Source organism: Simochromis diagramma, unplaced genomic scaffold, assembly GCF_900408965.1.
Source record: "Simochromis diagramma unplaced genomic scaffold, fSimDia1.1 OVJJ01000317.1, whole genome shotgun sequence".
Lineage (NCBI taxonomy): Eukaryota > Metazoa > Chordata > Actinopteri > Cichliformes > Cichlidae > Simochromis > Simochromis diagramma.
Genome location: NW_024386994.1, coordinates 508412 through 522766, shown reverse-complemented (window position 1 = coordinate 522766; position 14355 = coordinate 508412). Strand labels below are relative to the sequence as shown.

At 40.5% G+C, this 14355-nt stretch overlaps 1 protein-coding gene across 4 annotated transcripts in view; it reads left to right on the top strand.

Moving 5' to 3' along the window:
• Positions 1-13051, top strand: part of tbc1d14 (TBC1 domain family, member 14) — a 41924-nt gene extending 28873 nt beyond the window's left edge. For all 4 annotated transcript variants that reach the window (XM_040040823.1, XM_040040822.1, XM_040040824.1 and 1 more), the window contains 9 exons: positions 129-246; positions 1274-1380; positions 2843-2923; positions 3017-3105; positions 3342-3413; positions 6481-6609; positions 7081-7190; positions 8795-9053; positions 9156-13051. In XM_040040823.1, coding sequence (XP_039896757.1) covers positions 129-246; positions 1274-1380; positions 2843-2923; positions 3017-3105; positions 3342-3413; positions 6481-6609; positions 7081-7190; positions 8795-9053; positions 9156-9224 — 1034 coding nt within the window. In that variant the 3' untranslated portion in view covers positions 9225-13051. The remainder of the gene's footprint in view (positions 1-128; positions 247-1273; positions 1381-2842; positions 2924-3016; positions 3106-3341; positions 3414-6480; positions 6610-7080; positions 7191-8794; positions 9054-9155) is intronic.
• Positions 13052-14355: the final 1304 nt, after the last annotated feature.

The window sequence follows — 14355 nt, the reverse complement described above, 5'->3', positions numbered from 1 at the left end:
CAATGTTGCTTTCTTTTTTTTTTTCCTCCAGCCTGGCACACTACACAATAGTTCAGACTCTATTTCTGTCCAGTCTGTTGTCCGCTCCTCTCTTTCCCGTGTAATTTTATGTTTAATGACTTCTGCAGAGTTAAAAGAAGCTCAGAGGAGGAAGAAGCAGCTGGAGGATCGATGCAAGCTTGAAGAGAGCATTGGCACAGCAGCTCAGACCTGGAACCAAGACATCCTGCCTAATTGGAGTACAGTGTGAGTACAAAAAAGACTCTGGTTTGAATTATAACATATTTAACAATAACAAAGCTCATTGCTTTGCTTCGGTATATTCAGTTGTGCAGTTAGCTTCCATCCCAACAGCTAGAGTCACAACAACAAAAATGCCGTATCAGTGTTTAGCATTTGTGTTTAGGTGGCTACGAAGGTTAAGCCTGATGTTGGTCCTCGCTGCATGTTACACTGCACTGCGGGATTACATGGAGCTTTACTGCAGTTTTATTCTCAGTTTAATGCAGAACTTGCAAAATGTGCAACATGCTCAATGTGCAGTATTCCTTGGTCAACATGTACAGTATTCAGGGTTTGTACAGGTGCTTGAAAATGCTTGAATTTGACCCTGAAAAAAGCCGAACTATAGGAAGAACACGCAATAGTGTTGTTGACTTTGGACTTGAATTTTTAATGAAATACAAAGAAGTACAAGTCAGAGAAAATAATGACCAACAAATTCAACTCGCTATTCCTTTATTACCACATAGACAGTTTTACTTCTCTGCCTGCTTAAAAGTTTACTGAATCTTCAATATTTGATCCTTCTTGGGAGCATTTAGTACACTGCTGCTGTTGGCCAGCACTGCAGGGCGGAAATGCAGTATGCAGACATAAGAATATAACAAGACATAACTTGTTCTGGTGGTTAAGCTGGCAAAACGCGTTCAAACCAGTGTGGTCATCTCAGGTAATCTTCATAAAAGTACCAGGCTCCTGCTGCAGGTGTACTCCTTGGATTAATATGTGACTAATTCACTTCACACTACCAAACATCGCTACAGTACTGCTGCCAGAGCGTTCCTTTAGTCTATTGTACCTTTATTACTACAACAATACAAACATAAGACAGTATAGATGGTGTTAGACTGAAGGAAAGTGTTTTTCTTGCTTTCGAATCAGTGGTTTTCCAATTAGGTTATTGTTAACCTACAGCCCACTCTATAAAACATTTTTATCATAGACTCTGATGTGCTTAACATTTTTCCCCTCTAATCCCCCACTGCTACAGGTGTACATCTCGACGAGTGAGGGACCTCTGGTGGCAGGGCATCCCCCCCAGTGTCAGAGGGAAAGTGTGGAGCCTGGCTGTGGGCAATGATCTCAACATAACACACGGTACGTGGGAATGAGTGTGTGTGTGTTTTCTCAAGTTAAAAGATCTGTTAGCAGGCCAAACCTTAACCTAAAAACTGCCAGCTGGGTTAACTTAACCTAGCCCTGAATTATGTCTGCAACTTAAAATGTAACAGTTTCTTTAATGCGAGCGTTTTGATGCTCAAAAGTTGGTGTTCTTCTCATTGGGTGATTGCAAAAACACACATCCCCACAAAATAAGTAATAAAAGCACACACACACACGCAGATGGGTGCACCAATTTGTCTCAGTGTTTGTAGTTGAATGTGTGGCAGTGAGATGGATAGAAGAGGAAGGAAGAGCGTGTCCATTAAGGAGCACGGTCCAATAATTCTCCCAGTACACGAGAGAATGTGCAGCATTTCAATGACTTCGCTCATCCTGCACAGACGTCACACACACACACACACACACACACACACACACACACACACACACACACACACACACACACACACACACACTACCCTCATCTTCCTCTTGAGAATGGAGTACAAACTGAAATTGGCATTCCTTAGACTGTGTGTTTGTGTGCATGCATGCTCAAATGTGTGTGTGTGTGTGTGCTCCTCAGCACCCTCAAGGCTGCTTGCAGATAAGCACTCTCTGACTGCTGAGCTGGTCTGCTCCACTTTGTGCTATTCATCGTTTTAACTGGAGCTACACTATCCTACACACCAAAACACACACTGCAGTCACACACACACACTCGTGGAGTTTTCAGTCCCTTTAAAGTAGTGCATCATTTCATGGGCAGCTCAGTGACAGCACTCCCTCACTTTCACAGAAGCATTTTTATTATTGATGCTAATGCTACTACTAATATGTCTTTGACTGGCTTGCAGATGAGTAATATAGCAAAGCAATAATCTGTCTTTAATGATTAGAGAAATTGTTCACTTGTCATAACGTGCAATTATTTACAGCAGCTTTAAATAAATATCAGCTGTTTTAAAACTCCGAGTTAACTTCACTAATCGGTTCCTCCAAACCATCAACGTCTCTATTAGACCAATCACCCGACAGCCTGCTTAAAGTCCTAGCATCAATTAATGCTTCAATCTGTCTTTAACAAGCTGCATACCACAGGCTAACTGATCATCAGCTTAACCTCTTCATCCTACAAGCAGCTTGTTGTAGTTCAGATTTGACTCGAGCACCAGTGTAAATCTCCACGTCTCCTCTCTGAACGCTCAATATTAAATCCAGCATCTGAGCACCAGAGGGCAGCAGCAGTTCAAAGGAAAGGCTGCACAGCAGTGCAGTCTTCTGTAATTGGGGGACATGTTTTCTTCAGTCACCTTCACTGTTTGCTGATGCAGAGCACCATAAAGCTGAGTGCTTTCTGTCCATTTATCACGTTCACATTTCAGTCTTCAAACTTGTGCGTCCCTCCAATCTCTCACATTAACTTCACTGTGCTGCTGTTTGTGTGTCTGTGCAGAGTTGTATAACATCTGTCTGTCCCGGGCCAAGGAGAAGTGGAAGAGCACAGCGACACTCTTCACCGAGACTGAAAGTGAAGGTGGAGTTTCTAAAGAAACTGCTTTAATTTTATAATAATACTCATATTTTTCCAGTTGTTTTTTTTTTTTTAATGTGCTGAAATGTCTTGCAGATGTTGGTTCCTCAGACAGAGAGTCAAGTCTCGAGCTCATCAAGCTGGACATCTCAAGAACTTTCCCACAACTGTGCATCTTCCAGAAGGTCAGTGAGAGAGAATTAGAATAAAGTTTCAGCACGATGTGGGTAATAGGATGCACCGAAGCAAAACGTGACTAAACTGAGCAAGACATGAAAGGAACGTCTTGCTTATTTTTGTAAAAAAATATTTGTATGATTGAAACAGGTTTTGAAAGCTTGTAAATGTAAAAAGGTGTGTGTACATTGTGCGTTTTTGGACTCATTGTTCCATTGTTTTGTTTTTCTTTGTACGTCATCAGGGTGGGCCCTATCACGACGTGCTGCACAGCATTCTGGGAGCATACACTTGTTACAGGCCTGATGTTGGCTATGTAAGTCACACATGCTTAACCAATATTACATCATGTTGTGATACTCACACCTGTGACTGGGGCATGTTACAGCTTCATGTTTAGGACAAAAACACAAAGTGCCACACGAATATCTCAAGTATAGAAAATATTGTTTAGTCATGAGATTCTTACATCTACTGGCGCTGAAATTTAGATTGATTTTTAGATTAAAGACCATAAAGAGTTTATTCATCTATATGCTCTTATTTAACAAACGAACAAATAAAACAATTTCTGTTTAATACATTTGTTCAGGTAGTAGATAAAACGGGTCATTTTTACACCACAAATATAAGTCTTGTTCCCTTGGAGTCGCTCCACGACTTTGTCTTCTTGAAACTAAAGTGACTGTTCTTGGAAATTTTAAGTGAACTTTGAGATATTGCACCTTGCAGCTCATTGTGTATTATGAAGGTTAAACAGACTTTGATCTCCCACACAACACCTACAGTAGCCTAATATTAGCTTAAAATAAGACGATTCAATTTGCAGCAAGTGGGAGGTTGCTGCCACACGCGAGGAGCTGAGTGGGTACTGAATATGAAGTCGGCAACATTTTCTATGCCGGTGTGTGATACAGTTCGATACCTGGGCTCAATGTAAGTGCAGCAAAAAGGGGAAAGCACGGTAATTTACCTCAAAGTCACCAAATGAATAAGAAGACAGACAGATGGTATGACTGTCTGTGAGTACGGTTCTCAAATATTTCATCAGTCTGAAAAACAAAATCCTGCCAGAAATAATAGAATATTTAGGCCCGATTCCTTCTCATTAAGTAAATAAATGCTTTACCTGCTGTGCCATCTTTATCTTCTTACTCTTGGCACTAAGTATTTCTTTCAAGCACTGATATTTCACTAGGTGTCCTGATATTAAAGCACTTCATACTCATTGGCTTGATTTCATGCATTTTGTCTTTTTCATATCAATTATAAAACAGTTGTGCACAACCTTCTTTAGCTCCATCATATTCTCCAGTATTTTTTCTCAAAAACCTCCCAAAAGCTGCTAATTGATTGTAAGTAAGGAATATATTGCACATGAATTACAGTTATATAAGCTTTGGTGTGGTAGTAGTACCACATGAATAGTCACTCCCCTCAATGGAATGTATTAATAGATGTGGTCTAACATTATAAAACATGACACGTATTAACATACACAGGCTTTTATTTTAATGAAATCATCAGATTCATATAGAGGATGGTCCTGTTGGCAATCTGTGTGAGCGTTTCCACCCAACTAAAGCTCTGTATGAGGAAAATGATGCATTTTCAGATTTATTACATTATGCCATAGGTTTGTTTTTAGTGTAAATAAAGGTGCTTCAGATTTCCAGTAGATACATTTGTTACTGATGCTGAGAGCTGATCTAAAAGGATAACTCTGTGTGTTTGGTATCAATCATACGAAGGACAAATGTAGTTAAGTCTCATTTGATCTGGTTTTCTGTTTGCGATCTTTTTTGGGTTTGAGTTGGGATACATCCATATGTATGTATTTCTTTTTACGTTTCCTATTTCTGCTTGACTCACTTATGTTCCTTTTTGCAAACTATGATGAGTAAAATGTAGGATGCTATTTACAGAATGTGGGGCTAGCCAACTGTAGAAAAGGGAGCCTGTGATTAACCTCTGCTGAATTACTTATGAACAAGAGCACACGTGAAAATTTACAGAATTTTCTAAGCAAGCAAAAATTACTTGGAAATTTAGAAGGACCCTCAGGACTGAGCATTAATATTAAAAGCAAATCATTTTTCATTTCTGATAGTATTAAAGATTACATTTATGATTGGCATTAGTGTGTTTAACAGGTGATGTGCTCAGAGTAATTTCTAGAATTCTCTAAGCAACAGATTCACATTTGTTTGCGGTGTTTTGTCTTTTGTTTTTTTGGGGGGATTTTTTGTGCCTCATCACCAGCAACCAGTCAAAAGATCAGTTCTGTGTGACGTTCACTAACCCTAAAATACCGTGCCCAGGAGATTGGTCAGGGGGTTTCTGCAGCATGTAGGTTCCATTTTAAAGTTAGAAGACCTCAAATATTTTCCTTCCATTCGCTCTTTTCTTCCTTTCAAGGAGACTTTGTATAGAGCCTCAGTGACGCCCTGGATTTCCGACTCTAGTTTCTCACGATGCCCTGATCCTCCCTTGTGATACTTTCATGGTTTACTTGATTCCTAGAAATCAAAATGAATTTTTTGGCTAAAGTTTTATTTATATTTTAAACTATTATTAATAAAATGTATGTTTTTGTTCATTCACAGTGTTGGCCTGTTAAAATATCAAACAAACAAACCAAAAACCCATAGGGGGATGTATTCAGATTGATTACTTTATTCATTAAATCATCCAAACCTCCAAACATTGAATTTACAAGACGTGTGCAGGAGCATTAGCAAACAATCTGCACATTTACAAAGTGTGAACCCAGTGACTATTTGGGATAAAGAAGCAACGATCGCTGGTAGCAAAGCAGTATTTTTAAAAAGTCACCCGCTACATTTTGTTTATGTTGTCAGTTGTAATGGACCTGACCAACTGTGCTCTCTGTTTTATTGTTTCTGTCAGTATCATCACTGTGTGCTCTTACAGCAAAATTGCTGCATTTGCACTAATGAGCAGTGCTGCTGTGGTTTGCCTTGCTGCTCCTACCCGCAGCCCCATGCTTTTGTCTATAGACAGGTAGAAATGACTGTGACTTCCTGCATTTGACCCCAACCCATGAGCAGCTACACATACACACACTCTCAGTCTGTGTAAGCTGTACGCAGGTTTATTTCTTTCCATTTCTCCATCAGCATTATCATCTCTCTCCCCAGATTTATTGTCCATACTACTTGTAATACTTGCACATCACTGTCAAAGCGCCTGCACCGATTAATAGTGTCTGATTCAAATGCAAGGTTACCTGTTAATGACTTCCTGCCAGTGTTTCTGTCTAAATATTACAACATTTGACACGTACAAGCTCGCACCGTCACCGGTTTTAGGGTTGCTGTAAGTATTCGCTTGTACTGACTCTGTGTTTGTGTGTTCTTAAGGTGCAGGGAATGTCCTTCATCGCTGCTGTGCTCATCCTGAACCTGGACACAGCCGATGCCTTCATAGCTTTTGCCAACCTGCTCAACAAGCCCTGTCAGATGGCCTTTTTCAGGGTTGACCACAGCCTTGTAAGTAAACAAAGAGCATGGCAAACACGTGCGCGCCCACTTATTTCACACGCAGTACCTATAAATACACATGACTGTGAGCTTTTTTTTAAATAAACATATATGTATACATGTGTGTTGACTGCAAATCACCTTTTTCCGCCAAGCTCTTTGTTCAGCTGTAAAGTTGAGAACTTAACGGTTTAAAAAAAAAAAAAAAAATCTGTTTGATTTAAAACATTTATCAGTTATACCTAATACGTCAGTAAATTCCATTACCTGTTTTACTGAATATAGCAGTGCTAGTGCTGTTATTTCTAACCACATTTATAAACTTGGTAATGTTACTGTCCCATCATCATCTCTACTGTGTTTACACACTTGTCTCCATTCAAACCAAAGTGTCTGTCATTTGTGTCTGACACACTGAGCAAACTGTAAGTGTGGTTTGGGTTTACTTCTCTCTAAGACCACCTCCTCTCCTCTCCGCAGATGTTGACGTACTTTGCAGCATTTGAAGTGTTCTTTGAAGAAAATCTACCAAAGCTATTTGCACATTTCAAGAAAAACAACTTGACACCTGATATTTATTTAATTGACTGGTGAGTGCTTCTCTGTATTGTGCTATTGCCTCATTTTATTTTATATCTGCTGTTTTGTTTTAACAGTGAACTTGCATCTATTGATGAACATGAATTACTTGGCAGTGTGTCATTTCACTGATGCAGCAAAGCTCTACCGATTCGTCCTCCACCCACACGCACAGTGCACTTTGTACCCCGTCTTGCTGAAAACACGCTACATGTCTTCATCTCGAAACATGACACTTGCCTCACATTCAGTTTGTCATACTTTCAGTGTCAGGTGTGTTTCTGAGAAAACAGGAAAGGGGCTGTATGAGTGGTCACTGCCCATTTGAGGTAGAAATTTGTGTTTGTATCTTCACTTTAACCACATATATGCCACATAACTAGGGCAATAATATCAATCATTTATTTTTATTCACAGACTTCTGACTTTAATATTGTGAATTATTGTGTTGTTTTTTGTTTGTTTGTAATTACACCTAAAACAGCCTTTTAGTTTTATTAAGAGCAGGTGGTAGTCAGCTCGCTTCTAAATCTCTTGAAGCTTGTAACAACGTAGAAAGGAGCCTTTTTTCTTTTAAAAAGTGTTTTGTTTGTTTTTTTTATTTGTTTTTTTTTATTTGCATTTTATTTGCATGCGGAGTAATTCTGCAAATATTTGTGAAAGGATGGGTCGCTCTCAGGAGCTCAGTGAATTCAAGCTAGGATGCACCTGTGCTACCAGTCCAGACATTTCCTCACTACTACATATTCCAGTCAGCTGTTAGTGGAATTATAACAAAGCAACTGGGAACTGACAGAAGTGGTAGGCCTTGTAAAATCACAGTGGATGCTGAGGTGCAAACGTGAACAACTTCAGCTTCATGGACTGGGTTTCCATGGCTCAGCAGCTGAATCCTTACATCACCAGGCACAGTGCAAAGCGTGGGATGCAGTGGTGTAAAGCACACTGCCACTGGAGCAGTGTGTTCTCTGGAGTGACCAATCATGTTCTGTCTGGCAATCCAAACGATGAGTCTGGGTTTGGTGGTTCCCAGGAGAACGGTACTTGTGTTACTGCACTATATGTCAAGTGTAAAGTTTGGTGTGGGGTTGTTTTACAGAAGTTGGGCCTGCCCCCTTTGTTCCAGTGAAAGGAACTCTTAATGTTTCAGGATACCAAGACATTTTGGATAATTTCATGCTCCCAACTTTGTGGGAACAGTTTGGGGATGTCCCAGTGCACCTCTGGAAGAATGGACAAAAATAAATGCTTTCCTAAACTTTATGTAAAAGAAGAGTTGAATCTGTTAAAGCTGCTAAGGTTTAGACATCAAATTAAACCTTATGGAATAAAAATGGGATGTCACTTAAGAAGTTCATATGCGTTTGAAGGAAGACGGATGAGTTTTTACTATATACTGTATCTTTCCTTTGTTTATCTATCAGGACGTGAGGGTAGATCTTAGAAGTTGGTACATGAAGTCAAATTTCAGCAAAGAAACTGTGTTAACATATTAAAGAAACACATGTACTGAGAGTTACAAAGGTCATTTCAAATTTCTGTTGCTATTAGTGACTTTGTTTTATGTAGTGCTAGCTGATAATAACTTTTCCTTCCCATCTGTTTGTCCCTTCAGGATCTTCACTCTGTATAGCAAGTCGCTGCCGTTGGACCTGGCGTGTCGAGTATGGGATGTGTTCTGCAGAGATGGTGAAGAGTTCCTGTTCCGCACGGCTCTGGGATTGCTTCGCCTCTACCAGGATGTCCTGACCAGCATGGACTTCATCCACATGGCTCAGTTCCTCACCCGCCTGCCTGACCTCATCCCTGCCGACCAGCTCTTCCAGCACATTGCTGCTATTCACATGACCAGCCGCAACAGGAAGTGGGCACAGGTGGGATTTTTTTCTAGATACTGTGTCTGAAAACATTGTTTACCCCCATCACTGCATCTTTGTTTTGAAAACCTTTTTTTCACTCCTGCTTCCTCCCCTCAGGTCTTGCAGGCGCTGACGGAGCAGAAGAGATCGGGAGCGAGGTTGCCCGGTGCTGAAGCGTTGAGCTGAGATCAGAACATAACCAGCTCAAGCTAAAGTACTCAATCAGACCCCCTCCAGCCTTTGGAAAAGCCTACACTCTTGCCCAAGCTGATGGACCTGAGAGAGATCTTCTGTCAGGTTGGGGACACGTCCAGTTGAGGCTGCAGTGATAAAGCTCTTCTCCAGAGCCATGCCACTCCTCCGACTGGAACCAGAACACTGGAGGGGGTCTCAGTGACTGAGCAGGGGTGTGAAAAAGGAATATGAGGCCTTATTTAACTTCCAGCACCCCTCCTCTGCTCAGAGGCCCAGCAGCAAACTGGAAACTTGTAGCTGGGAAAGGCTGAAGAATGTAACACACACTCCCACATGTATGAACCTACCCGACTGACTCAGTTCCCCAGAGACTGAAGGAAACCACAGAGATACCAGATACTACATCAACTCCTTCACTGCTGCCAGCTCTCAGATCCTTTCTGTTTGATTCGGCAAATGAAGCTTAAATGTGTCTACAGCAATGTTCATCTCTGTAGTCAAATCTGTAAACGACATAAATATGTGAGGGGGTTCCTAGCTGTCTCTGTGTGTCTCCTTCTGCGTAGCGGCACCTTTTTTCCACTCACTTTAATTTTTCTTACATTCCTTTGTGTCCTCCATGTTTTTATTTCCTTTTGATCTGAGTTTGCTTTTCATTGGCTTGTAATCAGGGCCAAATTGTCACCTTAGCTGTTCCATGAAGACAACTCTTCTGAACAGGGGGAGTTTTGTAGGTTATAATCCATGAAGGTATGACACAAATGCACATAAGAAAACGTGTGTTTGAGAGCACCGCGTTACAGTTTTAGTTCATTAGAAGAGGTCAGAAGCTGCCTGTGTCAGCGAGACTGGAATAAATGAGGTAAAGTGTTAGATGTGGATTTCCCCTGTATTTAATATATTTGTGGTACATTAATTTGCATTAATTAATTAGCTTTTGTTATGATTTCAGATGTCTTGGTGTGAGTGTGAAGTCTTTTGTTCATTTATTTAGTATATTTAAGAAAAGGATGGATTTGGTCCAGACAAATGAAGGGTTGTCGTTGAGCTTCTGTCTGCACATTTGGAGCACTTTTAATCTCTTTTTAAACACATTCTAGATTGCAGGCTGTAACTTGAGGGGCATTGCACGCATTTGGCTGCATAATTTGCGTGAATATGAAAGATGAAAAACCATCTTTTTGGACAATAGCGATCACTTCACTGATAACGACAAAGTTCAAATACTCTGAACGGTTCAGAACTTTCCACTGTAGTTATTTGACTTTGCATCCATCCTGGTACACTGTCCCCACCGGCAGTTGCCCTGATTGCATGTTTTTTAGTCATTCCTGGCAGCAGAGCGCTTCAGAGTCTTGACCCTGAGTTCTCAGGCTTAGTGAGGTACTAGTCCAGTTTATTTAAAAAAAACTGTAGAGCTAGAAGGCTGTTTCTACGTGTCCACAAACATCTGTGATAGGATCTCTTTGAAGCGAAATAACTGATGATTGTGTTTGTTTTGGCGGAAGACACCTGTGTATTCAGTGTGCTCTGAGCGGTACAAGATCAGAGCAGAATATAGTACAACTTCCATTTTGACAGTCTCATGCGTCGCCAACCATCCAAACCACAGAAATTTGGGTCAGTTTGAAGCTGAATTAATCTTTGCTCTATGCACAGGTTTGAGGTCTGTGCACAGCGCGTGTGGTCAAAGCAGGATTTCCAGGGAGCAATCTAAAAGTACTAACCACACTGGCCAATGAAATTAACTTTGAAGCATTAAGATGTGGAGACTCTGAGGAGTGTGCAGTCAGCTGTTGATGGTTTTTACTTTCAAGGCTCGCTATGCAGGAGTTTTGTTGTTGCTGTTTGCATCGTGGGTCTGTCGTCCTTGGCTTAAAAGTATTTTTTTCAATTGCCATCTGTGAAATTTAACCAAAACCTTCACTTTTTTTTTTAATCAAGTGGCTGGGCTTTTCCCCCCGGCTGTCGTTGTACATTCTTAGTGACGTGCCTGGTGGACTCGCTGCACCATCTCGAGGTACAAATTTGGCTTTTCGTGAAAGAGCGGGACAACCCAGGTTTGGTTCCAGGTAATTTATGTGACAAATTAAGGATGAATGGTTTGGGCATAAAGTTTAAATAGCTACACCGCAACATACGGTGGGTCGTAAGTGGTTGATCAGAGAGATTACTTCCAAGTTTAAAATCCTGCATAGACGGCCTTTAATTACTTGCATTAGCTGTGTGTAAACGTCACTGTTGCAGCTGTAGTAATTGACTGTTGGTCAGATTACTAGCCTGCAGCATCACTGTAACCATCTTACCCGTCATGTTGTGGTGCCCCTCACAGTTTTAAATCCTCCACTCTGGAGCAAAGTGCAGTATAACAGAGATTTCTTACTTTGGTTTAAAGATTTGCTGCTTTTTTGTTTTGTGGGGGCTTTAAATTGGTTGTTTTATAGAGTTTTTATTAGGGTAGCAGATCTGATTATTTGATAATAGAAGCAATATTCAGTTAGAGCCCTACACAAAGTTGGAAGAAGGAAGCGGATTGTTGGATATTGAGCGTCACACAGCCTGCAAATCTCTACTTTTAGTTTTTCATCATGAGATGACACAGATTGTGTTGTCTTTTGTGTCACAGTGGCATAGTGGAGAGAGATCTGGCCTATATCTTCTAACTGCTGCGTGTGTCAGGGTATTGTGGCTGCTTAAAGTTGAGGTTGTCACTAAGTTGAGGCCTTGACACTGCATTCACACTGTGGTTATTGTGTCACTCCATCCTCACCAGTAGTGGGCGGAGCCAATGCTACGTTGATTGGATACACTGTGCAAAGTCAACACACTGCATTTCCTGATCTGATCTTTGTTTTGTGACAGTTATGACTTTACAAGCCCATTGTGCACAAGCGTCATCAGAGGAATGAAAGGCCGATGTATGAGGAAATGTCTCGTCGTTCCTTGTGAAACTGCTTCACGTGCTGTGTTGTGCTGCTGAATTAGTGTGTGATGGAGTTCCAGTCCGTCTTTCCTGTAATATTAGTGAACTCAATCTCTTAACCCTCAGCTGAGGCTGTGCTTTCTTAAATCCCTGGACATTAGCTGAAGTAGAACGTTCAGTCTGGGCTTTAAAAACAGGAAGACTCCTTTCGTTTTGTAATTCATCATCGTCTCAGCCACATGGCCGCGGAAAGGGCGCCTGCTGTGTTTTTGACTCAGCACCGTGCAATACTATGTCTGATCATTCTTCTAAATGCACCCCCTCCCCCACTGTGGTGAAACACTGCAGGACTGCAGTTAAAGCTTTTTGCAAGCCATACGTGCAAGCCTTTGAGTTGTGCCTCTGATAGTCTCGTGGTTAAAAACGGGTTGTTGATTTTCGTGTTATTTCTCCACCTTTTTTAGGTAGCTGTTTGCAAACTGTAGTGTGTGTCTGTATGTGTATGTCTTGTTTGTGTGGTTAAGTGGTATCTTCACAATTAGACCTGTTAGTTACCAGTTAATTGTTACATTTAAAGCTGGCCTGGGTATCAGCTCTACCTGTCAACACTACCTTTTGATCCTTTGTGGTCAAAAAGAACATTCAAACTAATTTGGGTTGAAAGATATTTTAGATGATGTACCATTGCTTGATAATCATGTTGATTTGCTGGGTGTTCTCAGTTGTTTTGCATTGTCTGACTTGTATTCCTTTTTTTCCAAGAGACCTGTGTACTGTAGAGGACTGATAGATATACATGGAGACAGCAGAAGGTCACCGCGCAACTGTTTCTCACTTGAAATGTATATAAATGATGGTTTTATTATAATAAAAAGATGTACATATTCAACCAGGAGCTAGTTTGTTTCTTACTGGATTACAACTCTCCTCCTGCCTTGTATAGATCAACAGGTGGAAGTGAATTTCCCAGAGTGCCTTTGAGCCTAACCGGAGTGAGAACCCGATGGCTTATGTGGTTAGTGCAACAGTCATTGCTGCAGCAATGCGTTGTGGTGTATTTACACTTTCTTGTGAAAAGGTTGCCACACTTTTACCTGAGATAAAATCTATATGTTAGTATTGAGTGATCCGCACTTTTGCTTTGATTCTCGATGAGTGGTGATAAACCACTGATTAGTGAACATATTACATAAATATCAAATGTGGTTCTCTGAAGCAGACCTACGTCAGACAACAGTGGCCCAGTTTTAAATGTAAAAATCTCCTGGAGTCCACAAAAGCCTTTAATCACAGATCTGATCCTCATATGAGCAGAGAGTGAAGTTTTGTCTTCATCTAAAATCTGTATCTACTTATTCAGCTTAATTCTCCAACATAAGTATATAATTTAAACCCCATGGCATTGTTTTGTTAGCTATCTTTGTTTCTATGTGAATATTTCATGACTATTTCTAAGTAACATGTGCAGCTGCTACAAACAATCACTGATTTGTTTTACAGCTGATATATAAAACAAAAACAAAACAACAACCAAAACAAAAACAAAAATGCATGAATCAAAAAGGTTCTTGTTAAGATCAGATCTGCGGCCATTTTCCTATAAACACTATGACCATGATAGGGTCATATGACCACACGCTGACCATCTGACGTTTAAATGATTTGACAAACCGTGTGAACAGGTCTAGAGATTGATCACCTTTTGGCAACACAAAAAAAAAAAAAAAAAGAATATTTCCCAACCAGTTGGCTGGTGGTTAGTGGAGGCTAATGCCAATCACTGTTTAAGTGCTTGTTAAAGCCGGAGAATACTCAGGAATAAATGTGTATTTCCCAACTGGTTAGCAAAATCCTCGATCGCTTTGCAAAGTAAAAAATGCAATTTGCTGCATTGCTGAAGCACAACATATAGTGTGAATGTTAACATTCTGGTTTGTGTCACACTTTCAAGTTTTAATAGTGCTCAGTTATTAAGACAGTTAAGTTAGTTTAACAGTTAAGTTGGTTAAGTTGTGTCTTTCATGAAAACAACAGATGACTGCAGCAACCCGCAACCATGGCAATCGCAAGGATTGTTGTGGTACAGCACATGAGTATATGTAGCAGAAAAAAATGATAACACACATTGTTCAAATAGATTTGTTGATTTTGAAATGTTACTCTGGCCAGCACAGTCTCATTACATTAGAAATAGCCAAC